This window comes from Colletotrichum fioriniae (genome assembly GCF_027942845.1).
Source record: "Colletotrichum fioriniae strain IMI 355084 chromosome Unknown scaffold_19, whole genome shotgun sequence".
In the NCBI taxonomy this organism is placed as follows: Eukaryota; Fungi; Ascomycota; class Sordariomycetes; order Glomerellales; family Glomerellaceae; genus Colletotrichum; species Colletotrichum fioriniae.
In genome coordinates this window covers 352594-380515 of record NW_027076855.1, presented here as the reverse complement: position 1 = coordinate 380515, position 27922 = coordinate 352594, and the positions used below count along the sequence as shown (strand labels likewise).

Sequence of the window (27922 nt, the reverse complement as noted above, 5' to 3'; positions counted from 1 at the left end):
TAATCCAGCGGTCCATTGACTCGTACGATCTCTCTTTTCGTGACCAAGAGATTGTCTTGGATGCCATTTACTGGACGAAAGAGGTATATTCCTCAAGAAGACGCGCTTGGTTGGCCGTAACTAGCTTAGGCCTCGTAGGGAGAGAAGGCTGCTCTACGAGGCCGTCTTGTTGTGCCAGATCGTCCCTAGCATCGTCTTCCAGGGCTTCTTGCTGAGTATAGTAATCGAGTTATCGGTTATACTCGGCCATAGCCGCTCTATGAGCTTGTTCTTGGGCGGCATTTCGTGTCTTAACGTATTCCTCAATAGGTAGAATAGACTCAGTAAAAAGTGAAGGATTCGAGGGTGACTTCGTGTCGTCTGGGTCAAGCAGGTCCCAGACGTCCTTCGAGCAGGCCTCTACTCGTAGAACGAGGTACCACTTCGGCCAGTCTCGTCAGTGGTTAAGCTTACGCCCAATCGCCTCAGAAGCCTTCTCGGAAGACATAGTCGCTCAGGAACGGGCTTCGTGAGCGTGGTGGGGGTTAAAATCGAGTGTAAGAAAAGATACAGTAAATCGTAGCTCCCAGAAAGTGACTTTTCAACAGAGGTTCAGTGGTCTAAGTTAGAGCTGGGCTCATAACTGTCGTATAGTCACAAATAGGGGCATCGACGTTAAATATAGAGAACGGTTATCTATTGAAAGTAGGAAATGGGCACGAGGTTCGCCCTGAAATAGAGAGTGTAAGCGAGTGTGGACCTCGGGTGATTATGTAACCGAGGTCACGTGACATGCGGTGAGGCCATGGATGGTTGAAGCCATCACGACAGGTGACTATGTCGCCATGATTGCTGTGTTTTGGGAAGCCGAAGCCGAGGCCTTCAAAATAGTCCTGCACTTCAGCTTGGGGACCTTCGTAGATAGTCTGGCCATTGCCGAGGAGAATGAGATTATCGAAATTCTCAAAGATCTCGGTGCGGGGTTGGTGGATGATGACGATGACGGTGATTCCCAGCCGCGCAACTGCCTTCAAAGTCCGCATCAGAGATGAAGCTGCGGTAGCATCAAGACCACTCGTCGGCTCATCCAAGAAGATTGCCATCGGAGCAGATGCCAGTTCCATACCGATACTAACGCGCTTGCGCTGTCCGCCACTAATGACGGGTACAGCGACTGAGCCCACCAAGGAGTTGCGTACGTGTGAGAGTTCCAAACAGTCAATGACAGAATCAACATGAGACTCAATGTCAGCTGTTGACCAAGTCTGGGGCAGGCGGATTTTTGCGCTATGAACAATGTTTTCGTAGACCGTGAGCTCCGGCAGCACGATGTCGTCTTGAGGCACGTACCCAATCACCTTCTTGTACCGCTTCAACTTGTCTGGACTGCTGTTCACAGCCACTGTGCCTCCTGTGTTCTTGGTCTTACCCATGAGAACGTTGACGAAAGTTGACTTGCCGGCCCCGGATCCGCCCATGACAGCTGTCAAAGTTCCCCGGTCGATGGATCCTGTGACGTTCTGAAGAATCACCTTGGAGCTCTTCTTGGGCTGGAAACTGAGGTCAGAGTAGCTGAAGGAGAGACCAAAGTTGGTTGCATCGGTCGCACGCCTCATCGAGGAGACAAATGCCATCAGTTGAGGATTGAGCATCTCGCTCGTGGGCCTGATGTTGACCGAGTATTCGGAACCGAGCTCAAGGGCGGCTTGAAACCCCCCTCCGTACGAATCAGTCCGGTTGGGGATGTAGGTCGCGCTCATCGGGAGCATTTCGCGGTCTGTATCTTCCGAAAGTGCCCTGTAACCCGTGATCTGAGCTTTCATGCTGCTCATGCCACGCTTTAAGGTTGGTCTCCGGTTCTTGTTCGATTGATGGTCGCGAAGGCGCTTTCGGAATCGATAGATAACCATGCCAGCGATCGCCAGAACATCGACAATGATCAAGATGACGAGAGGGATGAGGAACAGCTCGTAGGAAGAACCTTCCGGGCAACGGCTGCCAACTGAACATGGTGTTGGAGTCGCGGCTCCAGGCTGACAATATGAGCCAGCCGGACAGACGATAGAAACCTTGCCATTATTCTCTTCGGGGCAGTAGTTCCCAGCTTGACAGACAACCGGCTCAAAAGGGCCCATGCCAGCGTTCTTCCCGCCAAAATTGCAGGTAATCGATGCCAACCTCGCCATTTGACAACCGTCCAGCGGCGGGCAGTACTGAGGTATCGAGTTGACGGTGTTATTCTCACCTAGGCCAGATTTAGCAACCCTTATCCGATGGACGCACACCCGCAAGTTCTGGGACTTATACTCACATAGAAAACCCGGGCTGCACCCATCAGCCTGCCAACTCTCCACTGTCTGGATCTCTATCGGAACCGCCCCTTGTCTATAACACGGCGCGGCGCTATATGGCTGCTGGCCTGCGTTGATCTGTGCCGTTGCTTCGTAAAACGAGGTCGAGAATCTGGTGTTATTCTTGCCGGTGCAGGCGCTGTCGTACACACTCAGCCCGTCGTTGCCCGGCGAGTCTCGCAATGCTCCAAAGAGCCACCGTAGGGGCTTTTCAGTATCCGGCGGACTTGAAGCGTCATTAATGGGTCCATTGGCATTGCCGGCTCCATTGAGTGTGTTAAACCATCTGCCGGTCCTGATTGTGTAGATGCTTCCCTGGCTTTGGTCTCCAATACATTGCCAAGCTGGTTCCGGGGCTCCACCGGCTGGTGTTACCTGTAAAGCACAGAGACATCCCTCTGTATCAAGGAAACTAGGGCCTGTAGGGTCTGTTTGGGGATAGTATGGGTCCTGTGGTAAATCAGAGGCGTCGAGGCCAAAAGTCTTGCGGCTCATGTTGACAATAGGAATGTTGGCTCAACTTGCCTTTGAGAACTCATCACCATATTCCAAAAGTCGCAATCGTTGCGGAATTGCAGCTATTTCATTCTTGAAAGGGCTTTCGTTGTCTCTTGGCAGGCAGACATGGTACCAAAACACGGAGTTATAATTCATGTTCCCATCAGATTTTAGCGTGATCCTTCTGGCTCGCAGCGCACAGCTCACAAGGGCCGAACCCACGCAATAATACTTAGTATTACCTAGCTAGGGAAACTCGGACGAGGCGAAGCTGCAGACCAATTGCTGACGCTCCACATACGAATGCCGCGCCTTGTGCCATGGGAAATGAGTGAAACCAATCCGTCATTGTGTCTTAGACGGTTGGAGATCCACGCACTGACGGCCCGCAGCATCGGGCGAGATAAACGGCGTCGTGGCGCGGTCGAATCCACAATGCCAATGCTTGTTCAACGAACTTTTGCTGCCTAAAGATGATGGGCATACTGGATGGTGTCTAGTCTTGGTTTGAGTACAGCGTGAGCATAGCGTAAGTTCTCGAATTACATTAATTCACTTTGTAGGGTCCGTCTCATTTGGTAGGGGCAACATGCAGAGTCCCAAATGAATCGGCACTGGAACATTGGCTCTATTACTGCTCTCTGTGGGAATGTTTTAAGTGAATCGATAGGTAGTAGCTAGAACATATATACTTCACATAATATTGTAGAAATACCTTATGACACTCTATTTAAGTTCCACAATTCACATGTACACACAAGTAATAAAGACCGGAGAAAAAGATGTTTTTGAGCTAATCAACCACTTCGATCAACTCAGACGCCTTGCTTAATGATTTCCGCTGCCTTTCAATGGGAAGATTTCGTCAGTAAAATGGACCAATTGGGCTAGGAAAACAGAGAAGCAATAGGAGCAGACTCACCTTCTCAGCAAGGGCATAAGTGGGCTGGCAGGTGTTGGCGCTGGGAACCATGGGCATGACACTGGCATCAACGACTCTCAGGTTCTTCACTCCGTATACCCGCAATGTCTGGTCGACAACACCGCCCAGGTTAAGTGGCATCATAGATGCAGTGCCCACGGGATGGTAGTCAGTTGGTGACATGGCGCCGGCAATGTAGGCCTTGAGATCCTCGTCCGAGGTGACTTCGGGACCGGGGGCGTACTCGACCGGGTCGAATTGATTGGCCAGAGAGGTGTTGAAGTTGTAGCGGCGGAGGAACTTGATCGATTCAACAAAGAAATCGGCCTCGATAGGGTTGGACAGGGCGCGGTAGTCAATCACAGGCTCAGTGTTCCACGGGTCGGTCGTATTGATGTTGATGGTGCCACGGCTGAAGGACTGCATCGCGACGGGGCCCTGGGATCCCTGGTTTGCAATGAGCTGCATGCGAGTGAATGCCGTGTCCTTGGAGCGCATTTGGGCGGCCAGGATCTTCATCTGCGCCTTGAAACCGGCGACAACTGTGGACGCGGCATCCGTCGGCAGGAGACTGGCAAAGTCCTGTTGCTCCAACTTGGTGGCGAGCTCCTCAGCTCGGTCGGACACGGCGGTGAAAGGGAGCCAGCCGGCCAAATTAGTCAACGCAATAGAATAAGGGCCTGTTTCGTGCGAATTGTGACGAGTCAGTCAAGGTGAGGCAGATACGGGTAAGACAGCTCTGTCTTGGGGACATAGAATCACTCACCGGTCTTGTTGGCTGCCCACACTTCGTCGGCCCAAGTCTTGAAGTCATTTCCCTCAACTAGGTCGGTCGGGTTGGGGTGGATCTCAGTGAGCTTAGAGACTATCCGTGGGTTAGTTTCTTCTTATCGGTCGAGAGTCTATTGCATCGTGCCCATAGACTCCTTCAACAACTTACGAGTAATGTTCATGGTAGAGAGACTGCTGTGGTCTTGGAAGTTCTGGCCAACGCCGGGGAGGTCGACAAGAACATCAATGCCACCAGCTTCCAGAAGGCTCCTAGGTCCAATGCCGCTAAGCTGCAGGAGTTGAGGAGTGTGGATGGCACCAGCAGCGAGCAAGACCTCCTTCTTTGCGGTAACAGTGACAAAGCTGTTGTTTCCTAACGGGAACTCAACCCCTGTAGCGCAGAGCTTGTCGTCAAGAATCAACTTGCGGGCCTGAGTATTGAGCAAAAGGTGGTAGTTCGGACGAGTGGCATTGACGTTGAGATAGTGACCGGTGCCAGCATAGGAGCGGGTGACGGTACGGGGATCCATGAGCGTGGGGAACCAGAAGACACCGGGCTTTCCGGCACCACTGTCAGCCGGGAACTCCACTCCGTCGATTTCCTTGAAAGCTTCAACTAGGGGCTTAACACCGGGGTAGTAGAATCGGGGCCACCCTGCATAGATCTCCGATGAGTCTCCCCAGTATGCGGCGTCATACTTGACGCTGTCAAAGTTCTCGGTCAGCTCGGGAGGCGGCTCAGTGAAATGGAGGCCCTGTCGGAGTGATGGTCAGCTTCGCGTCGTGGTGATTGAGTTGTTGCTTTAGGTCCCTGCTCTTACCTTCTTGAAAAACGGCAAGATGCCATCCCAGCTCCAGTCGGCAGTCCCCTGCTGAGCCTCGGATCCGAAAAGGCTAGCCCAGCGGTCGTAGTCCTCGGCCGAACCACGCATGTTCATCATGGCGTTCACCGACGCACCACCTCCGACTTGTTTGGCAATGAAGACATTGCCAGTCCTTCCGTTCAGGCCAGGCTGGGGAACAGACTGGAGTCCGGGCCAAAGAAGGTCTGTAAAGGCTGAAGTCCGGGTGAGAAAGGAAACCTTGAGGTTCTCGGGCATGTTGCCCCAGTCTGCAGCTTCGAGAACCAAGACTTTGGTTTCAGGGTCCTCCGTCAAACGGTCTGCCACAGTCAAGCCTGCGGTTCCGCCACCTACAATGACATAATCGTAGCTGTTCAGCAATTGAGATGAGTTGATTTGGCGGGGTATCACGTAGGCGTCAGCGACACAGGTTGCTCCGAGGAGGACCGCGGATGCAATTTTCAGCCACTGGGGCTTAGATTGGTGAAAGAATGGCATGGTAAACAATGAGTGTCTCTGCTAGCAAGCAGACTATGTAAAAGAGAGTGAAAGCTGCTTAGAGATCCATCTAAACTTCTGCAAGGAGACATGGTGAATCGTTTTACTTATACACAACTCTCGTTGTCTTCAGGGCAAAGCACTTGGCGCTCGTCCGGAAGCATTCCAAAGCCGTTACTGTGCTTACTGTAGATCTCACAATTGCATGTCATATTAGACTTCTGATTCGGAAGGTCAACATATGCAGGGGAAAGCTCGGAGATGGGCCCGCCAGATGGATCAGTCGCCAAGCTGCCAAGTTGTGCGGCGGTGCTGCTGGACAACCAACAGAACAGGATACAGAGACGAGTTGACGGGGTTGCGGAGGCCACAACCCATTAGCGAGGCACATGCTGTTGGCTCTGTACAACTTTATGTGCGACGGTACTGCAAGTACCAACGGGATCTTAGCCTAATTGGACCTTCGGGGAATGTTAGAGCAATGTTCCGCGCCTCTTTTCTGCAGCTGCTGATCACCACATGACAAGGCTGTTTAAGGTAAATTATAACCTAAAAGAAGGGAATAAGTGGGAATATCCCGAGTCCCGAGCGACCTCTTTTCTCGCCAGCTTCCTTTTTCTGCTTCATCAACTCTGTTTGCGTTACCCTCTCCACTCGCAAACACCTAACCGAGCCAAGCTCCTCTGTTTATTGCCTTGTAGTTGCCCCGTTGGTGTCAAGAAATTCCTCAAGCGCGCGGGAGTCCCGCCGGCCCATCTTATCAGATCCTTCTTCGTTGTCGGATGCGTCTTGGCGGCGGAGCCATGTCAATAAATTTGAGTTTTTAGTCATCACAACTCCTGTCCCAGCTTATTTCTCCGAGAATTACCTCACACGAAAGAGGTTAATCTTCGGCGAGAATCTACGGAGTAAACCTTCGTCAAGAAGAACAGAGTGCGATCACCTCCAACACAGCCTTACGTCCGCTATGCCCGTTGCTGACATGCTTGGCACGCTCGATCCTGTGACCAGAACAGGTAGGTAGCATAGAGCCACATAGATTTGAGTCTTGGCTATCCCCATAGTCGGTAGCGAGCTCGATGTACGCTTTACACAAGATTTGAGTTGCTTGAGCCAAGATGATCGTCGGAAAACGGCCACAACCTTGGCAGGGATTGTACTTCGGCTAATGCATCATCCCAAGAATCAGACGATAGAGTTCTGGATGTGGCAGGCGGTGCTGTCTACACGAAGTCCGAGATCCTAGGACACTGGGTATGTAGTCTAGGTCACAACTTACACCCATGTACGAATACGGACGGATGCAGACAAGTACTAGGATGCTGACCGCTCAATCCATTCATGTTGGCAAAAGGGGGGCATTTATTTCTGGCTTGCTGCTATGATGAATATTCAATTTAGCATGCAAACACAGTTCCAACATCCCTCTACCAGTCAGAACGTTGTTGCTCTTTTAAGCCGTTGCCTCCCTGTGCGTCATGCTTCTTGAAGCTGACGTCGAAGCCTAGCCTCCAATCATCGTAAGATGGGAAGTTGATCCAAGTAACGAGGCATGATTGACCCGGGTCAAGTTGGGTTCTTGCATACGGTACATACGTTTCTCTTTTCCTCCCCTCTCTTCTGTGTAGTGGAACGCTGCACTAATGTCATCCACTAAAAGTCGTGGGTCGCCAAGCCTGTGACGTGGGATGAACGACTCGGGCTTGTTATGTACTTCGAGTCGCGGGACATGCGGGCTCCGGAGCCGGTCCAGGATGGCCTGGCGTCTTTAAGTATTTTATATTTGGCTCGATGACGAACTCAAATCACTCCGTGCAGAACAGACTCATGGAATATGCTGGTGTGGGCTCCATCATAAATATGATGCAAACTTCTCAGCCGGCAACACAGGATGTCAGCGCATGATTTCATCCCACACGGCAAGTTATCGCTAGATCCTAGACCTTGCAGAATGCGAGTTCCTTTTCCAAAGGAAAGATGCTCAAAGTGCGATATCCAATTTGGTCACACTTTTACGATGCGTCGACAAGTAAGAAAAAAGTTCGACGCAGTCGCTACAGGCTCAATGTCCAGAACTGAACCAGCTCCGATGATTGTGTGCGCCTAAGAACAGTTTGAAATTAACATAGAAAATCAACAGCTACATAGACCAGAGCACCCAATTCATATACTGATTTCTGGTCACATCTCAACTTACTTTGTACTCTTATTTCATACGTAGAGAAATAACTTTTCTCCACCCTTGCCCGATCCAGTTAGGCACGAATCACACTGCATCCCGACGAAAAACGACACATCTTCAAGTTGCTAAGTAAATACAGGACTCAGGGACTTGCACACATGAAGTCTTCTTACATCAGAAGACCGGAACATTTCGCGTGAGGTACTCATACCAATTAGGCAGAGTCCTCTTGTACGAATTTCCCTCCGTCGTCAACTGCAAATCCTCGATTGCACTCCCCCACTTGACCAACTCTGCTTCCCCGTACGCCGTTTGCATAATGGCGAGGCCGAAACCCATCCCAGTGCTAGAGCGAATCCCAGCTGGAAGGGTGATCATAGGATATCCGGCCTGGGCAGCAATTTGATATGTCTGGCCAACGTCAGGAGGGACTAGGAGTCCGGCCAACTTCGTCCCATTAGAAGAAGTGAGGGCATCATTGATGCCATTCCGCGTTGATTGCTGGGAGAACTCGACAGCTTGGAGATACGTCTCATCTTTGATTCCCTTGGATTCTAGAGACGCCAAAAAGCCGTCTTGGCCAGAGTAAAACGCTGCTGTCCCAAGTGGCCAAGGGTGACCGCCCTCGGTTCCATCATTGTCGTAGTTGAATGCAATAATATCTTCGAAAGTCTTGATGTCGGTGTTCTTTAGCTCAGAAAGATAGGTGTTGATGTTGTTATAAAAGTCAACTTTAACGACCGTGTATTCGGACTCATTCGGGTAGCCTCTTGTGGTGCCATAGTCCCAGTCCCAACCATCCGGGCTAACGATGGTCTCATAGTCGGTGATTTCAGTGTTGTTTACTATCGTAGCCCCAGCTGAGGTGATGAGGTTGATTAATTGCTCCAGAGACTCCCTCTGTTCATCGTCCGCGAGAGCCCAGAAACTATTCCAGGGAAGTCCGAAGGTGGCGCCTTTCAGGATCTCCTTTGTAGACAGGAATTGGGCGTAACCCCCCTCGGGCGTCTTGCCTTCCTGAGCCAGTGTGTAGTTGTCGCGCTCATCAATGCCATAGATTGCATCAAAGGCGTACACAGCATCTCTGACTGTGCGACCGAAGGTTCCGACAGAATCTTGATGCTCGCTCTCAGGAATGACCCTGCCCTCGAGTTAGTAAGGTTTTGGATGGAGAAGCCCATGGACTCAAAATACCCAGCCCTGGAAGTCAGACCGACTGTGGGTTTAAATCCAACAATGGCATTTCGCTCGGCAGGATTGATGACACTACCATCCGTCTCCGTGCCCAGCGAGAAAGCAATGGCATTCGCCGCAACACCAACAGCACTCCCCGTGCTACTACCGCCCGGGTTAAGTGTGAAGTTGTACGGGCTTCGGCACTGACCCCCTCGAGCCGAGAACCCTTCAGAGTAGTTGTTGCTGCGCATATCGGCCCACTCACTCAGAGCGGCCTTGCCGAACAAGATGGCGCCGGCTTCGCGAAGGCGCTTCACCACGTGAGCGTCACGGGGGACGATGCTGCCTAAGAGCGCAAAGCTGCCTGCTGTTGTCTCCATGTTGTCCTTGGAGGCGATGTTGTCCTTGACGGTGAATGGGATGCCATGTAGTGGGCCTCGGATCTTTCCAGCTTTGCGTTCCGAGTCCATCTTGGCGGCTAGCTGGAAAACATCTGGGTTTATTTGCAGAATAGAACTGTTGTGCACATTAACATACATCCACTCATATGGTTAAGCCATCTGCTTAGCAGACACAACTCCAATGTGCAGGTCGGTCTACTTACTGGATATACTCCTGCGTCTGGTAGGTTCGCTGGATATAACACCCGACCAGCTGCTGAGAGGTGAGTGTGCCAGCAGCTAATGCTACTTGCATCTCGTCAATCGTCGCCTCTTCCAACTTGAAAGTTCCACAGAGTGGCATCGGGAACAAGTCTGCAGACCCCACATCTTCAAGCAGCGGGAACACCGAAGGTACCGTTGTTGACGAGTTTCCGGGCAAGCTTTGAGAGGTGCTCAACTTGCAGCTGGCCAAAGAGGTTTCAATACCCGCCACGATGGCAAACCAGAACTGCGCCTTGTACATCTTGGCCACTCGGTGCTGCGCTTCCTCAAGTGAGATGCAGGACACAAGTCACGGACTGGATAGTCGGAAGACCGGCTAAAGACATAGAAATGAGCCTAGGCACGCACGCATAGCCACATAGTCGGTGTGCCCCATGTGCAGCTTTTAAAGCCTCACAACTCAGCTGATAAGCTGACGTGCTGTGTGCAACTCTGCCCCGCCCAGAGATGCCGATCCGGGTTTGCCAGATTGCGGCGGGGCGCAGGTTCTGTCACTGGTTGGCTACATCTTCTTGGGGGCTGAGATACTGATAGGAGATGATAGGAGAGTTGCAGTGCGCAAAAGCAAGCCTGGGTGCGACTAGTCTTGCGGGGATTGAACAGGGTTTCCGGGACGACCTGGTGAGCAACAGATACAGCAGTAAAGAATTGCACTTACTCATATCGGTTTAGTAGCTCTAATTCCTACGACTTAGAAATAGGGCAGTGACTAATTGAAGTCTTGTATTGCAATCCAGCTCAACGAAGGATTTAGTAGTCGCATGCGATGCGAATGGAAATCAAGCCATGTTCATTATTTATTCTTAATCAAAGTAGCCAGTTTCGCCCGTACTTGCATGTAAGGTCTAGCTTGAACCCTTGTCCCGATTGTCTGATACTCATACCGAATGGTGAAATAGTTAGCTACTAGGGCTGCCAATCTTAAGGCCAATACATCTGAAAACCAATTACTTGTTATTACATGGAACGATGAAAATACAGAGAGAGAGAACCCTTTTTCAAAGGAATTTGTGTGGGTGTCGCATGTCCCTCCCTATTGCTTCGAGTTTCCGTCTCTATCAAAGAAGTCTTTGCCAAATATTAGCTCTGGGTGGCAGTGCTCTACCACGTAGACTTTATGACTTGTGGTCGGCGATTGAGAATAAGCGATGCGGCTGTGGTAGATGGTGAAAGTCACCATGCCGATACATGGCTGAATTTTGCCTTGGTCGAATTTAAATTTGGTTTCCTTGTCTTGTTCGCACGAGATCACGTTCAGATCAAGTCTTCCGGCTTCGGTGATCGAGATTATGCTGACTTCAAGAGCGGTATTGACCCTGCCAGTTACGATTTTGCCAGAGAATTGGCCATTATCTAATACCTGGGAGTGAGCAATCGACTTATCGAAATTCGCAGTGTTCACTTCGAATACTCTCTTAGGGAGCGTTTCAAACTGCCGGCGTTGAAATTGCAATGCGAAAACGGATCTAGCTTCCCGCATGTTCGAACTCGCACCGCTTCCATGATTGACACTGCGTACAGTAGCTGGTGGGCCTGGTGGCGATGGCGGCGTAATCTTAGCCGACGATGACCGGTTGCGTGAAAGTCTCTCATACTGTGAGCGGCGTTCCAGTTTGTACAGGGCCTCGTCATCGTAATAATATGCCTGCGTTTGGGAGTCTGATCCACGCGAAGGAGCTGAAGATACTGATGGCATGGATCTGTCAGATGAAGACGATTTGTAGGTCTGTTGCCATTCCATTAGTGTTCGATTTAACGTTACTTTCGACGTCAAAGGCTACCTCTCTGGTCCTAGTAGATGACTCTGACGACGTTGCTGAGACGGGCTTAGGCTTCGGGACATTACCAGTATCTACCATACTTCTTCCTAAGGGTAATAAAAGCTCGTAGAGAGAGCCGGTGGACTGCATCTGGTGTGCGAAAGGGCTCGTTGTTTTGTCTGCTCTTCCATTTTGGGCTTCTAATCTTTTCACTGTGTTCAAATTCCGTCTAATAACCTATTTCAGGCGCTTGCTGTTTGATCGTGAGTCGAGAACAAAATTGGTGACTCCTGAAGAAGCCAGTACCTTTGTGAAAACGTACATTTGTTCTTCATTGGAAGTAAACTTTTCACTGTCAAAGAGTGAATCATTGCATTCCATGTCGAGAACCTCGAGTTGAGTGGCTGACACAAGTAGCTGGAGGCTGATTTTTACAGAATCCATTTCAGGAAATAGATCCAGAATACTGTCTTTCTGATACCACCACTTGAAAAAGTTGAAAACGGCGTTTCCGCCCCGAAGAAGTGATCGGACTCTTTTGATTGCCTTTTCAAGCCGCCATCTTATCAACCTCGACCGATTTAGTATACCTTGGAGTATCCCTTGGAGTATCCCTTGGGATAAAAGATATCGAAGAAGAGAAGACTCGGTGTACTTTCTGAAGTGTCGTTCGAGAGCAAATTGAGTCAAATCGATACAATATGAGAAATCCTGCGCTCGAAAGACACATCGATCAACTTCTTTCCGTAGAGAACTATTCTGTCTCGAGAACTTGAGTAAAGCCTTTGCGAACTTTTCACTATAATTGGCAAGCTGTATAAGGGCTGCGACGCTAGCTACTATCCCGAGAATTTCGGCCATCTCAAGTAAGCTGCAAATTTTAGGAGTGAAAAAGATGTAGACAATGTTTTGAGTGAATAGATGGTCACGCAAATCATAATCTCCTCGAACATGGAGTAATAGCTGCCACGGGAATAGTAGCGCTCTAATACCCTCGAAAACAAGCGAATCTTACTGAGCTGCATATAGGTCCAAAGAAGCAAACCCCGCACCTGGTCTTCTGCATAAGTAGCATTTCATGCTGTAGCAGGCCAACGGCAACAGGGAAAGTGAGGCTTGCCTCTCCAAAAGCCACCATTGGGCGGAACGATGGGCTCTCTATGTCGCTGCATGCTATGCTCCAACATGCCAATCGCATATTTCTTCCATAATGCAAGCTGCACGCGAAGCATCTTTTCATGCTGCATCAAGCACATCATAGCTACTCTTGGAAATAGGCTGCGCATCCGAGTGCATATTTCGGTGTCTTGACTGGTGGGAAGCTCCGTCTCGACTGCGCGCCACAGACGTAGACGCAACATCTCGACGCAGGGTACTTCTTCGACTGGGTGGTGAAGTGGAAAACGTTATCTAGATGGCGGTCGTCAGCGGTGCAATGCACATCGTACTTGCACCCGCAGGCCGAACGGTGCGGGACCGGGCGTCACTCCACTTCTCCATGTCCCGGCCGAGGTGTTCGGCATGGGATTCAGGCTCAGCGGGGCCTATACATGCCGTAAGTGACCGTGGTGTCGCCGGCTGAAACCTAGAAGAAGACAGAACTTCAGTGCGCGACGCGATGACTAATAGACGGTCAAATGTCAATTCTAGTGATGTCATGGATCAGTAAACAGTTCGTGCCAATACGATCAGCTTGCCTGAGCTACTCCCCTTCTTCTGATCTTGCATCTTCCAAACTTGGGTTCAAAGGCTCTTCTTTACTAAAAACGCCATGACATACTCACGAGTTGGTGTGGTTACCGGTGCCAACAAGGGCATCGGATTTGCAGTTGGTAGGATGTCATGCCACCCCAGAATCGCGTCATTTCAACTGACTTCTTACTCTCTCACCAGTCCGACAGCTTGCGCTGCAATACCCCAACTCCCACCTAAACAATGGCTCGCTGCTCATCTATTTGACTGCGCGCGACAAGTCTCGCGGTGAGCAAGCACTCAGCAAGATTCAAGGCGACGCGGATCTCAAGCAGGCTAAGGCACTGTCGACCCACGGTGGTGCGGCGGACATCAAGTATCAGCAGCTCGACATCTCAGATTCATCCAGCATCTCGAATCTCGCAGCATTTTTGAAGAAGGAGCACCCCGATGGCGTTGACTTCATCATCAACAACGCCGGTATTGCCATGCAAGGGTTTGGTAAGCGCGATCTTTAAGTGCTGTGCTGTGGTGGTTCAACATGGATATTGACACTCTCTGTGCACAAGACTCAAACGTGGTGAAGAACACCCTAGCATGTAACTACTATGGCACACTCGAAGCGACACGCGCCTGGATCCCGATCATGAAGCCAGACGGGCGCATCGTCAACGTCGCATCAGTGTCCGGGTCCCTGAGCAAGTACTCGCCAGAAATCAAGCAGCGCTTCCTCGACGCACAGTCCGTCTCGGACGTCACCAAGCTAATGGAGGATTTCACCGCCGCGGTCGACAAGGGCACGCAGGAGAAGCAAGGCTGGCCCAGCGCCGCGTACGCAGTTTCCAAGGCTGGAGAGATTGGTATGACCAAGGCCATCGCCAAGGAGTTGCAGGACAAGGGAAGCAAGTTGCTCGTCAACTCGTGCCATCCCGGGTACGTGGTCACGGACATGACGCGAGGCGGCGGCACGAAGACGCCTGACGAGGGTGCGCAGACGCCGGTGCATCTGGCGATTGCGGATATTGGTGGCAAGACTGGAGAGTATTGGTCTGATGAGAAGGTCGCCAGGTGGTAAGCATCTTGTCGCAACATACCGAAATTGGGCAAAATGACAAGGCAGACGCAGGACTAGTTAACAGGGGCAAAAATGAAACCTGACCAGACTTTGTCGTCGAGGCAAAAGGGAATGAGGTCCATCCAGGATTCGAACCTGGGCCTACGGAAGGTTCTGATAGTCAGAATCCGACGTCCTAACCAACTAGACTAATAGACCATTATGATTGGTGCCTGTTACTGATGGCCTAGCCCGCGGGTTGCGCTATAGAGTAAAGCAGGCAGCGCGGTGGAAACTTTCTTTCGTGTCGCAAGGCTGCTCGAGACGCATCGCTCGTCAAGTCTCCTAAATTTCGATGATAATCCGGTGTAATATAGGTCTGGTACACTAGGTATTGCTGTTTCGTTATTTGCTGATGGTAATCGCTGGAGTTGCGAAAACCTGAGAAAATCGCGGGTAAGCGTGGTTATGGCGCCCTGGATGCCGTGTCGCTGCACAAGACCACAGATACATGCATCAAGAGCAATATACTTCTAAGCGAAAGCATAATCAGAAGCGTGTGGTCACTCAATGAAAGGCCGAAGACAAGTGAGCATGTGAGAATCGGCGTCAAATTTTTGAGAGGGTCCCGGTGGTAGAACAAGGAGGAATTGCCCCGATGAACTTCAGCTCCAAGCGAGGGGTTCTAACTAGGTTTAATAAGGGCCATGAATGCAGCGGCTCTAGGTACTGGGGCGCCGCCAAAAAGCCTGAAGGTTCGCGACACGGCGCGCGTTCCTGCGCCAGACTACGCTATGTGCCCAAGCTTACTTCTAGAGTCTTTAAGTACCATAGAACCTCAATGGCTGAATGGGCCGTTGACTGTTGACGAATGGTACCGAATTGTGATTCCGTTCCGAGGTTCTTGGTGGATGTTGTGAGCGCGAACCGGCTGGGGCAGGAAGACGGCCCGAGTCAACAACCTCTCATTTCAATTGCTGCCAAACTCAATCCCATGGGGTCTTCGGTGGCTTGCTTCCATTTGATCATTCGGACTTGGACCAATGATATCACCAGTCTCACTTTGATCACCTCGAAGTCGTGGTTACGTTACCTTCTATGAGGCCAAGACTTGGAGACGGCGCGAAAACACTACTGTGTAGTGTAGGTATGCCGACGACGCTGTGGGCAATGGACACATCCAGCTTTCGCCCGTCCAATGAGAGACGCTCTAGAGCAGTTGACGAGTTATCATTGCTTGATAGCGTGACGTAGAACTCTAGCCTGCCAAGGGATCCTGACCGGCTCTCGACGGCAAATTGGCAGAGCAATTGGCAAAGCAATTGGCTTCATGTATCTGCCAAGATGCCAAGAGGCACAATCAAAGCTTACGGTAACGCCATCGGGGAATGGGAATGGGATTCCATCTGGGTGCTGCTAGAGGCGCAGACAACTCGACCAGCCACCTGCATAATCAGAGAGCAGGCCTTTCCATCTCCCGCGGGATGCTTGACGTGATGTGAGCAGCAAATGAAGCTTCTTTGCCCCCAAAGCCAAGTCGCCAATGCGCCTGGCCATCCCGCGATGAGGCATCTCTTGTCCCCCGGCAGCCTCATTGCTTGTCGCCAATCCCCAAAAGCTTCGCTCCGCCTTGGCCCAAGGGGTCCATCGCAACATTGCTCAATCATATTTCGCCAGAGCCCAGGACCAGGTATGTGGTTTAAATAAACCGGACCTGCTACCCATGCGGCGAACGGCAGCTGGAACGGCGTCTTCACCCACACGAAGCACGCAATGGGCAGCCAATCGTCGGGCAAAAGTCTCATCTTCGCTAGGTATAAAAATGCCTCGTTCTTCCTGTCGAAAGGCCGTACTACCCTTTCCGTACGCAGCGCAAGCCACGCTGCTGGGCCGCGTGGGATGGAACATGGACCGGACACACCGATGCCAAGCTGCTGGGACGCGCTGACGAATGGTCTCGAACTGCTGTCAGCAGTCAATGGCATTCAAGAGAGCCCCGGTCCAGATAGACCGAGAGCTATCGGTATGTCACTGGCAGCGATGTGCATCCTGCAGAGGACCAGACAGCTGCAGCTGACCCAACATGGTGGGCACTCCGTCACCGAATCTCTTATGCTGCTTCTCCCGCCTGTACACGTTTGGGCGACCACGCTTGATAGCAGTGTGAGAGATCATAGCACCAGCCAACAGCGCAGGCAGTGTGGCTGTCGCACAACACGCATCGTATCTGAGGACTCTAACTACCTTCTCGAAGGGGGTTGATAAGGCTCTCTATTTTCTCTACAGCGTCATCAAGCATCATAATATAGATACATGTAGATACGTTCCCCCAGGTACCCCTCTCGTCAGTGTTGGTGGGTGAACCTTGTCGACTCTCGAGCTCTGGCCAGTCTTTGCCCACGCTGGAGAGTCGTTTTCAGGGACCGATAACTTGCCGGGACTCGGAAACATTTCACGCGGAGTCTAATTAGAAAAGCCATTTCGAGAGACATGAGTTATTACTACTTGTGGAGTATAGAATCAAAGTACTGCCGTTACTACAGATAGCTACACCGGCTACAGGACATAGACTGGAGAAACAACAACCCGTGGCATGAACTCCGAGGCTTGGAAAAGAGAGGGAACCATCCCCGGAAGAAACAAGCTGGACCGCCCCATCTTCCCCCATCCCCGGTCGCCGCCTCCTCGCTACCTCTCCTCATACCTCTTCGGGCCCATCCCGCGTTGGGTATGGTTCGCACAGAGACATCCACTCTCTTGCAGTCCTCCCTCTTGCAGTCCGTCACCCCTCAGTCTCACCCCACTGTTCCCGCCTCTCTGTCCGCTGCGACGCTGCAGTGTAATTGCTGCGGTCCCTGATCTTTGGGAATTCTTGAAAAGGATCTGCGGTCGCAGTGTTGGTCGCGCCGAAGAGCTCTCTCGGTCCTTTCTCGCTCTTCTTCCTCTTCTCCTACGTGCGGCTTTTCCTAACGTACTTCTTTTCACACGAAGAGCAAAAACCACATCAGACCCGAGACATCGACCGGTGCTTGTGTGTAGTGTGAAACCCTCATGGAATTCAAAGTCCAATTCTTCTGTCTCCTTCTCAAAGCCCTTTGGTAATTTGAGGTTCACATAACCGTGACTTCTCCAAGGCTACAGATCAATCCCAAGATTATCAACTTCGCTCAACCCGTCACGAGCGCACACTTGGACCGCAAAGTTCCCCTCTTCTCCGATCACCCTTCCGACTCGACTCGAAACGAGGCCGCGCCGAGATCCCCCACTAAACCGGGCCTAATCCCCCACATCTTTCCCCTCGCCCCGACCGACCGACCATGTCATCCACCGGCATCGAGCGAGCGGGACACCGCGACGGCCTTCCCAGCTACGGAGGCGGCTACTCCGAACATGGCCGTTTTCCCGATGAAAAGGGCGTCGGTGAGCCATATGGCGAGCCTCTAGACGGCGGGTTTCGCTCTTCCCTCGATTCCGGCGACAAGGGAGACCATACTCACCGCAAGCTCAAGTCGCGCCACATTCAACTGATTGGCATTGGCGGAACAATTGGTAGGTCTTTACACGTGATTTCTAGAGACAAATCCAACTCACGTTGTATGCAGGAACCGCTCTTTACGTACGTTGCTATGAAGCACAAGTCGATCATAAATCACATCTCACCTCAGGTACTCACACAAACACATAGGTTCAAATCGGAAGAGGCTTGCTCAATGGCGGCCCCGCCAGCTTATTCCTCGCCTTCACCATCTGGTGCACTTTCATCTTGGCCGTGACTTTGAGCATGGCCGAGATGGTCACCTACCTCCCGATCTCGAGTCCCTTTATCCGCTTCGCCGGTCGCTACGTCGATGAGGCTTTTGGTTTCGCTGCCGGCTGGAACTTTTTCGTCTTTGAAGCCGCTCTCGTCCCCTTTGAGGTTGTCGCCTGCAACCTGATTATCCACTTTTGGAGCGACGTGGTACCCGCAGGAGGCATTATTGCCATCATTCTCGTCTTATATGGTATTATCAACGTCATGGCGGTGCAGTGGTACGGAGAGACGGAGTTCTGGGCTGCGCTTGGCAAGTTCTTGCTCATCGTAGGACTCATCATCTTTACGTTCATCGTCATGCTGGGAGGTATGCTACTCCATGCATAATATGCTCGGTAGTTCGAAACACCATACTGATTCTATCTATAGGAAACCCGCTTGGAGACAGATTCGGCTTCCGGTAGGCAATTGTCTTTGTGCTCTCTCTCTCTCTCTCTCTCTCTCCCCTCTGCCACGTCCTTTGATCTGACCGATTGATTCATCTAGATACTGGTACGAACCAGGCGCATTTACAGAGCTCTACTACAGCGGCTCCCTCGGGCGCTTCCTCGGCTTCCTGCAATGCCTAATTCAAGCCTCCTTCACTATCGCAGGACCCGACTACGTCGCCATGGCCGCCGGCGAGGCCGAGAACCCGCGCAAAGTCATGCCCCGCGCCTTCAACGCCGTCTTCTACCGCCTCACCGCCTTCTTCGTCCTCGGCTCCCTTTGCGTCGGCATCCTCGTCCCCTACAATGACGAAGAGCTCACTCGCGCCTTCAAGGACGGCGAGCCCGGCGCCTCAGCCTCGCCCTACGTCGTCGCCATGAACCGTCTCAAGATCAGTGGCCTGCCGCACATCATCAACGCCATGGTCCTCACGGCTGCCTTCTCCGCGGGTAACTCATATGTCTACTGCGCCTCACGATCGCTGTACGGATTGGCTCTCGAGGGCAAGGCACCTGCTTTCTTCAAGAAGTGCACGAAGAAGGGCGTTCCGGTCTACTGCGTCATTGCCGTCTTGCTCATCGGCCTGCTCAGCTTCCTGCAACTCAGTGCCAACACTGCTGTTGTGCTGAATTGGTTCGTAAGCTTGGTCACCGCCTCGCAGCTGATCAACTTCTCCTGCATGTGCACGGCGTACCTGGGTTTCTACCGTGCTCTCAAGGCTCAGGGCATCAGTCGCGATACCCTGCCTTACAAGGCTTGGTTCCAGCCGTACGCTGCCTGGTACGGTCTCATCGGCACCTTTATCATGACGTTCGTTGGAGGATACACCGTTTTCTTGCCTTTGGATGGATACTGGAGCATCCCTGATTTCCTCTTCTCGTAAGTCAAGCAATGTCTCTGGCTGACCTGAATGGTACACTGACAAACGCCAGATACACGATGGTTGGTATTTTCCCCGTGCTGTATCTGGGCTGGAAGTTCCTCAAGAAGACCAAAATCTTCAAGCCTGAAGAAGTCGATCTGTACCGCAACAAGGATGAGATTGACGAGTACGAGAGGACTTTTGTGCCTACTCCTGCCAAGTAAGTTGACGATCTCATCCGATAACTAACAACTAGTTCTAACGGGCACAACCAGGAACGTCTTTGAGAAAGTTCTAGACAAGTTATTTGGGTAGATCATGTTCGAATGTCCGTCCATCGAATCAACGGCATTTAGGATGGAGAGAAATAGATATCCCGTGAGCATGAAGACAACTGAGGATTATTCGAATAAAAAGTCCTTCGTCACTGAACACCGAGTCTATGTCGTACTGTGGCATTTGAATCTCATCCACTTTTTGTCCAAGATGTTACATGAACACTGCTGCCTGCAATAGGTTGTAAAGGATTGCGGCGAAGCGGACGTTTTGCTTGAATTGGACAAATTCCCGTCCGTGTAAGTCACTGTTGGATGACGGGATTTTATCTTTGCGTGCCTGCTTGAGATAATTTAACAACTCAAAGACAACAATCACTTACATCCGAGATGACAGGGTCACAAAACCTAGATTCTAACTTTGGAAGTCTTGGAACCAGGGAGGAGGATTGGCCCGATGTCGATGGAGACCTTGATACAGAGGAGGGTGCCGAGACCATGCGTCGCGCCGATGTAGCTTTACACGCGACCATCGAGAGCTCCATCTCTGAACGAAACGCGCAATCAGCCCAAGGCGAGGAAATCCCAAGGGCCCTCTACATCAAAGCCCAGAACCAACAGTACCATCTCACAGATGACGAGCGGCAGCTCCTCCTTCGCCTCGGCGACGTCGTGGGCAAGACACTCGCTCGTCCTGATTCCCTCTCGACGGATGAGATGCACCAGGCACTCCTCTGGCCTCCACCAGATGTGGTGCGCGCTAACATCCAACGCGCTACGGGTGGGCAGCTCAGCACGCCCATCGAGCTCTATGCCAAGGGGAAGGATGCCTTAGATCGCGGTCATTTCAGCACGGTGTTGAACGACAATGAAGTTGCGCTACTAGCGCGCCACTTTCACGCCAGAGACGATGCATCTTTTTCCGAGGTGGCTATATCGCAAGCTTTAGGCCAGCCTGGGGTTGCACAAGCCGTAGAGCTGCTGTCAAGCATATTGGGACTGGACTTCGCCGTCTCTCACGCTGCTCTGATGCATCAAGCGGGCCAGTTTCAACAAGTACGACAGATGACACCGGCGTTCTCTGGCCTTGGTCCGATGCAGTCCTTTGTCATGCCAGAACCCGCATCGCACGAGCCTCAGGGTCAGTCAAGGCAGAGACAACAGCCTGGCGATGTCATTAACGTCATGATGGCTCTCCATGAGCAGCAACAGCTCGGTAATCTTACAGACGAAGAGATGGCCGCCCAGAACAGCGAATACCTCGCTACCCTCCGAGCATCTTCAGAGGTTCCATCCCTGTTTTCTACCATCAGTTTCCCGTCGTCATGGCCCGCAAGAACTCTTCCGTCGCCCACTGGTCGCTTCGGATCTGGCCCCTGGCCACCCACAGCTACGCCATGCAACCCAATCACCCTGTTCGCTGATGAAGCGGGTATCTCAGGTCACGAGGTCGAGCTTAGGTGGTCCGCACTATCCGAAGAACAAAAGGCAATTTACCGTGCCCGTTCAGAGACGCTGCGCCGCGAGACCTGGGCCCAGTATGAGACAGCTCTGGCCGAAAAGCCGGCACCTTTTGCTCTTCCATCTCCAGGAGAGCGGCAGCAACAAGCGAGGAACTCAGCAGGGCTTGCGAGCCGTGGAGAAAGGACTGCTGGGGTACCCGCACGGATGGGGATTGTCACGGGGCTGGGCATATTTCGCGGTGAGCAAGAGACGGAATGGCAGGAGGTGTTGAAAAGATGGGACATGGAAGCCCTGTCTGAAGAGCAGAGACAGACTTATGAGACTAAGGCTGCGACGGTTAATGCTGCAGCGAGGGCTGCTTTTGAGGAGGGCAGAGTATGGTGAGGTGCATTATTACTACTGATTCACCTAGTCTCATCTGGCCACAGTCTGTCCCTGCATCTACCGTGATTGAAGCTTTATTCCTGCCCATTCGCCACAAGGATGCGGCCGCCATCAATGCATAGGTTGATGCCGTCAACGTACGACTTTTTTTCGCAGATCAGTTCATTAAGTAACGTAAAGGTCGCACCTAGGGTTGATACTCGGGTCTTGAACGTAGGAACGAGAGGGCTTGAGACTTACCCCGGCTCTACTAGCAAGATAGATCACCGCGCCGGCGATGTCCTCTTCTTGGCCAGCTCTTTTCGCAGGAACCTTGTCGAACAAGGAATTAAACATGTTGCCTTCTTGTCCAACAGGATTCATGCGACTTGGGAAGACTAGGTGAATGTGACACGATCAGCAACATCGTCTGCTGATTGGTGGCCTTCCTTCACTTACATCCAGGATTCAGCCCGACGACTCGGACATAGAAATTTCTAAACTTAGCGGCCAGAAGCTTCACCAGGTGATCTGTAGCGGCTTTGCTTGCAGCGTAGCTCGTCAAGTCAACGTTAGTAACATTGTGCATACTGGCACATGAGCTCGTGATGATTATGGCGCCACGTCCTTCACGGCTACCATCATGGGAAGCGGCAGAATGCAGCGAGGGAAGGAATGCGACAGCCAGATAATAGTGTGATGTGACGTTGATAGAAAAAGTTTCTTTCCAGTCAGATAGTCTCGAAGACTGCATCGAAGCTTGTAGTTCGAGGACATTATCAGTCTCGAGGTTGCAAAGATCTAGCGGATCCCGTCGAATACCAGCGTTTGATACCAATAAGTCAAGGCTTCGTTCGCGTTCTTGAACATATTTTACGAGCTTTTCAATCTCAGTATGCGACGACAGGTCGCATGGCACACTGCAAATGTCAGAGATGTGTTGTTATGGGCCAGAATTTCTGCCATACCCTGTCGCATTTCCTCCAGAGGACTTGCCCAAGTCGTTGAGCTCTTTGACAGCTTCATCTATCGGGTCAGTTGGTAAAGCAGCCACGTACACCTTGGCACCATTCGTCACGAGGCCCTAGTAAACTTAAATGAGGATTTGCGATGTTACAAAGGATCACGGTCTTTCGGCCGAGAATCATCATCCTGAGATGTTGAGTCACATACCTTTGCTATCATAAGGCCCAGCCCACTACTGCCCCCCGTCACCACCGCCACATAGCCCTTGACCGAAAAGAGTCGCGTAATGTCCAGTGAAGCCATCCTTAGAATTTACAAATGAAGTGTTTCGAGCGACTTTTGAGGCATGTTCAATGCTGTTCGACGTTCAACCTCGCCTCCATGAACGGCGAATCGCTTATCGGGCTCTTTTGCTGGTCGTCGGTCCGGCCGACATGCATCATCTCCCGTTATCAGACGAGGGCGGGGTAATATCTGCCGTCGGGAGATCCGACCGTCTTCTCACTTACATCCCAACACAGTCATCAGATATGGCGCCAGAACTTGTGGTCGCTCAAGCCAAAACGTCGTGCAAGCGATGTCACCGACGAAAAAAGAGATGTGATCGCGGGTTGCCACAATGCCGAAATTGTAGCGGGGCTCAAGTGCCGTGTAGCTTTCTCGATGATGATCGTGTTATGGCGTCTTACCCCGTCACGTAAGTGATGTAACTTTGCAATCTTGTGTAAATAATTTGACAGTTGCTGAATAGAACATGTTGAATAGATACGTGCGCAATCTCGAGGCAAAAGTAAAGTTTCTCGAAAAGGAACTCGATTCAATACGATCCGCGACAGGAAGGACACCAGACCCTCAAGTGCAAGTCATAGATCTGGATCCAAATGACATAGAGATTACCCTAAGTCACCAAGGGGTGGATGCGACCAGCACAAACCTGCCTTATGAGCCCTCGCCTGCACAGATGTCTCTCTTACAGTCCTCGTCTTCCTTCGTTGAAGAGCTCAAAATCCTCTCCTTTGAGGCCACGGCTGATCGTCATCTGGGATCTTCCTCCGGCCTCTCTTTCGCCAAGTTGACACAAACCGTCCTCCGGCGTCTGAACCCCGACAAGGCCGACTTTAGCTTCAATGATTTCAGAACTGGGGATGACATGTGGCCGCAGCTTAACCTTCCATCCTCGACTTCAGACCTTTTGGATTCAACGCTGTTCAGTGGATTCAGAGACCCTTTTATGTACTACCCTTCAATGCTTGATGGATTCTCCCCAACCGCGCCAGCCGAGCCCACCTCTCTCTCAAAGCAATCGGTTTCGTTCCAAGGCAGTCATGTTGACCAGCTTATACGTTTCTACTTTGCTCACTCGCATACCTTATACCCAATCGTTCACCGTGAGGAGTTCTATAAGATACTGGAGCATGTTCGAGCGGATCCTCAGTGTGCTTTAGCTCAATCATCTCTTTGTCAATTCCGCCTATGGATGGTCCTTGCAATTGGATCAACAGCTCAGTGCTCAGTCACCCTTTCAGATGAGTCCGAGTCAATGATGTACTACAACAAAGCACTTGAGCACTTTGAGGGTGCTCTCGATTATGGATACATGGTACGAGTCTCCGTGTGAGTGAGTTTATGAGGTAGGTGAAGGCTGACTCATGACTGAAGGCCGCGTTGGAAGTTGTACTTCTGCAGGTATCTTATTCTTTCTTCAACCAGCTTGGACCCAGTAAGTGATGCCATGAAATTGTGCTCGAGTCTCTCGCTCAATTTTGCGACAACAGATACATGGACTTTGGTTGGTCTCGGTGCGCGTATGGCAATTGGATTGGGCATGCATGCTTCCTCAACCTACGAAAGCTTACCGGCCGACGTGTCTGAAAAGCGGAAGAGACTCTTCTTTTCTGTATACATGATGGATCGGTGAGGCCTCAAGATCCACACTACTGCAATGTCTGGCATGCTGACCACATCCAACAGCGTAGTATCTATAGCTCTAGGCCGCCCATTTGCCATCAATGAAGATGACATTGATGTGACGGTAAGAAAGGCACTCTCTCGGGACTCATGTGGATCAATATTTTGCCCGTCGACTGACTCAAGTTTCAAGCCTTTCGCAGTGGGGGATGATGGTAGCGTTGGGGCACAAAGTGATCTGCGCGAGAACATATTCAAGCCTTCTATGATGGCCGTTCCCCTTCACATCCTCGAGCTACGTCAGATTGCCAGCAACATCACGACTTCAGTCTATTCGCACCGAAAGTCAGCTGGCCTAAGTGCCGAACAGCGCGAAGAGGTGTCAAACTCTCTTCACCAGAGACTTCTTAGTTGGCGTCGCAACATGCCATTCCCTCTTCCAAACACCGACGCTGCAGTGCCGCATCTCAATAGCAGCTGGTATGACTTCAACTACTATCTCCACCTTGCCATGTTGTACAGACCATCTCCGCTGTTCCCAACTCTGACGGAATCCCGCGTCAAATTGTTAGCGGAAGCTGCGTCCATGTCGATTCGTCAAGTATCTAACATGCACCGACAAGACTGCCTTGCTTACAATTGGCTCAACCTTCTCTCAATATTCACTGCAACTTTGTCCTTGATATACGCCACAACTGTCCAACCCGATAATCTTACCTCTGTTTTGAGAGACAAGAGAGCAGTGGCGGACCTTGACTTGACTATCGAGCTATTTGACAAGCTTAGCGTCAAGTTCCCTGTGGCTGGCAAGATACGTCGAATGGTTGAACAGATATCCACTAGGTACAAAGAAATGATGGAAGTCAACGAGGCTTGAGTTGATAAGCCAAAAGATGAGCTACTGACAGTCTATTACTATCTTATCCAGCCAATCCTATCTTTATCAATGATGTCCATATTACCAGTGGTGGCCATCGGTCGATGGGCGGCTTGTCCGACACGAATGATAAGCCTCCAATTGGAAGGGTCGGGTCGTCCGATGATTAATCGCCACACCACTATTCGACCTCCGACCGACATGGCCGTGATTGAGGGGAAGATTGATGCATGAGAGTTATCTACTGTGTATGGGAAGCACAACTATCCTGCCATATTTTCCTCAATTTGGAGCCATATAAATGCTGTTGGCAGTGTCCTGTTTACCCTTTGCCGCAGGTCTAGCAAATTTGCTGCCTTTTTCTATGTTCGACGAGGAGCTACACTAGAAACAGTCAGCTCGTAATGTCCACTTCACTCAATTCAACGACATTCTTTCAGCCTCTTGGGCAAAAAGGGGTTGATCAAGAGTTTTTCTCACTTGTGCCTATCCTCGCGACGACTTTAACGTTACTGGCCTCCTACGTCGCCTACAATGTGAGCTCCTCCAGGGTTTCCGACTAGTCGCCTAGCTCTACGATGCGAATGCTGACTTTACAGGTTGCCTTCGGCACTGACGTCCCTCACATTAAGGGACTTCCTCAAATGCCTGGCGCAGTTCCAATCTTTGGGCATCTTCTAAAGCTCGGCGAAGACCATGCGAGCACTTGCGAGAATTGGTGGCGGAAAGGGAATCCATCTACTTTCCAAATCAAGTTGGGAAACACGAGAGCAGTGGTTTTTAACTCATATGAAGACATCCGGCGTCTCCTCATCGGCCACCAGAATGCAGTTGTTGACCGGCCGAAACTGTACACCTTCCACGGCCTCATCAGCAGCACGCAGGGCTTCACCATCGGATCGTCGCCCTGGGACGACTCATGCCGCCGAAAACGCAAGGCCGCGGGCACGGCTCTCGGAAGACCCGCCCTTCGGAGTTACTATCCAATGTTCGATCTCGAGAGCTATTGCATCCTCCGAGACCTGCACAAGGACAGTCGGAACGGTGAGGTGGAGATCAGCGTACGACCGTATATCCAGCGTTATGCGTTGAACACCACGCTGACGCTCTGCTACGGCATCCGAATGGACGCCGTCTACGATGACTTGCTACGCGAGATTCTGCACGTGGGTTCGGCAATTTCGCTCCTGCGTAGTGCTTCCGAGAACACCCAAGACTACGTCCCCATCATGCGGTACTTTCCAAACAATGAGAAGAGCCGTCGTTCCAAAGATCTCAGGGAGCGCCGTGACGCGTACTTGAATCTGCTTCTTGATAAAGTCCGAGAGCAGATCAAGCGTGGTACTGATAAGCCCTGTATCTCAGCAGCAATCTTAAAGAATGAGGAAACCAAGCTCAGCGGAGTCGAAGTCTCGTCAATCTGCCTGTCACTTGTGTCCGGAGGATTCGAGACGATACCGGGGACTCTCACCTCGACCATCGGATCCCTTGCCACAAAGGAGGGGCAAGCCTGGCAGGACCGGGCTTACGAAGATATCAAGCGTTACTACCCAGACGTGCGCGAAGCGTGGGCTTCTTGTTATGTAGAAGAGAAAATTCCCTACATCAACGCTATCATCAGGGAAGCTGGAAGGTACTACACAGTCAGTTCCATGAGTCTTCCCCGAAAGACTGTGACCGAAGTAAACTGGAACGGGGCCATCATACCCCCCAAGACAATGATCTTGGTCAACGCACAAGCCGGAAATCATGGTGCGTTCATTCTCTGCCCAAGTGACTAAAGTTTTACAAGTCTTACTAACGCTGTGCAAGATGTCGGGCATTTTGGCGATGATGCCGGTCATTTCGATCCCGAGCGGTGGCTCGAAACTCTTGACCCCCCTACAGAAAAGGAAGTTTCAGGCGTCGGTCACCTCAGCTTTGGACTCGGATCCCGCGGCTGCTCCGGGCAGTACATTGCACAGCGTCTACTATACGCGGCTTTGGTGCGACTGCTATCTTCGTACAAGATTGTTGCGAGCGAAGAAGAACCTCCGAACACGGACTATGTCGAGTATAATCAGTTCAAGACGGCTTTGGTGGCGATCCCCAAGGACTTTAAGGTAAAGCTCATCCCCAGAGACATCTCTGTGACCAGTGATTGCTTGAGAACTGCGGAGGAGAGGACTAGAGAGTACTATGTCGAATAAAACAGTTGGAACTCGCCCAGCTACAAACAAGAGACTTAGCCTTCGCCTAACATCTTGAGTCCTCGCGGTAGCCCTCTGCTTTGTTTCTGTTTGGAAGGACGATGTCTTCTTGCAGTTTACAAGATCGGTTCATACCTATAAAATTTGATTGCACCGAGATCACGCTAAGTGAAATGGATGTACCAAATCACTTCAAGATGAACTCGGCTGGTTTGGATCTGCTCCAGGATGGTTTATCATCGCGCAGTCTGCCCGGTCTTAGGCGCTGGACATCTAGTCGCTAGTGCGCCTTCCAAAGCAAGTATATCGCCAAAGTTCAGCATTCGAAGTCATGACCTAGTATGTCATGTCTGAGAGGAAACCTGAAGCCTGGGAGGGCTCCTGTTCA

The 27922-nt window shown here is 51.3% G+C and overlaps 7 protein-coding genes and 1 non-coding gene across 8 annotated transcripts; 4 read left to right on the top strand and 4 right to left on the bottom strand.

Moving 5' to 3' along the window:
* Positions 1–671: 671 nt before the first annotated feature.
* Positions 672–2314, bottom strand: N0V96_011835 (uncharacterized protein; the record flags this gene model as incomplete). The annotated part of the gene is made up of 2 exons (XM_065759412.1): positions 672–1981; positions 2311–2314. The coding sequence occupies 2 exons, from the start codon at positions 2312–2314 to the stop codon at positions 672–674; spliced, it is 1314 nt and encodes a 437-aa protein (XP_065611976.1).
* Positions 2315–3643: 1329 nt separating this feature from the next.
* On the bottom strand, positions 3644–5861 carry N0V96_011834 (uncharacterized protein; the record flags this gene model as incomplete). Its single annotated transcript, XM_053192616.2, has 5 exons — positions 3644–3673; positions 3751–4430; positions 4517–4615; positions 4691–5276; positions 5343–5861. 5 exons carry the CDS (start codon positions 5859–5861, stop codon positions 3644–3646), a joined length of 1914 nt encoding a protein of 637 aa, XP_053049973.2.
* Positions 5862–8217: 2356 nt separating this feature from the next.
* N0V96_011833 (uncharacterized protein) lies at positions 8218–10125 on the bottom strand (the record flags this gene model as incomplete). Its single annotated transcript, XM_053192617.2, has 3 exons — positions 8218–9184; positions 9238–9735; positions 9824–10125. The coding sequence occupies 3 exons, from the start codon at positions 10123–10125 to the stop codon at positions 8218–8220; spliced, it is 1767 nt and encodes a 588-aa protein (XP_053049974.1).
* Positions 10126–13415: 3290 nt separating this feature from the next.
* N0V96_011832 (uncharacterized protein) lies at positions 13416–14411 on the top strand (the record flags this gene model as incomplete). Its single annotated transcript, XM_053192618.1, has 3 exons — positions 13416–13476; positions 13538–13837; positions 13906–14411. The coding sequence occupies 3 exons, from the start codon at positions 13416–13418 to the stop codon at positions 14409–14411; spliced, it is 867 nt and encodes a 288-aa protein (XP_053049975.1).
* Positions 14412–14525: 114 nt separating this feature from the next.
* On the bottom strand, positions 14526–14609 carry N0V96_011831. The gene has a single exon. It is a non-coding gene; the product is annotated as a tRNA-Gln (tRNA).
* A 3098-nt stretch (positions 14610–17707) lies between these two features.
* AGP2 (general amino acid permease agp2) lies at positions 17708–19716 on the top strand (the record flags this gene model as incomplete). Its single annotated transcript, XM_053192619.1, has 6 exons — positions 17708–17939; positions 17993–18006; positions 18076–18508; positions 18571–18601; positions 18688–19509; positions 19563–19716. 6 exons carry the CDS (start codon positions 17708–17710, stop codon positions 19714–19716), a joined length of 1686 nt encoding a protein of 561 aa, XP_053049976.1.
* A 441-nt stretch (positions 19717–20157) lies between these two features.
* Positions 20158–21615, top strand: N0V96_011829 (uncharacterized protein; the record flags this gene model as incomplete). Its single annotated transcript, XM_065759411.1, has 2 exons — positions 20158–20165; positions 20208–21615. 2 exons carry the CDS (start codon positions 20158–20160, stop codon positions 21613–21615), a joined length of 1416 nt encoding a protein of 471 aa, XP_065611975.1.
* Positions 21616–25929: 4314 nt separating this feature from the next.
* N0V96_011828 (uncharacterized protein) lies at positions 25930–27534 on the top strand (the record flags this gene model as incomplete). The annotated part of the gene is made up of 2 exons (XM_053192621.2): positions 25930–27097; positions 27158–27534. The coding sequence occupies 2 exons, from the start codon at positions 25930–25932 to the stop codon at positions 27532–27534; spliced, it is 1545 nt and encodes a 514-aa protein (XP_053049978.2).
* Between the last annotated feature and the right edge of the window lie 388 nt (positions 27535–27922).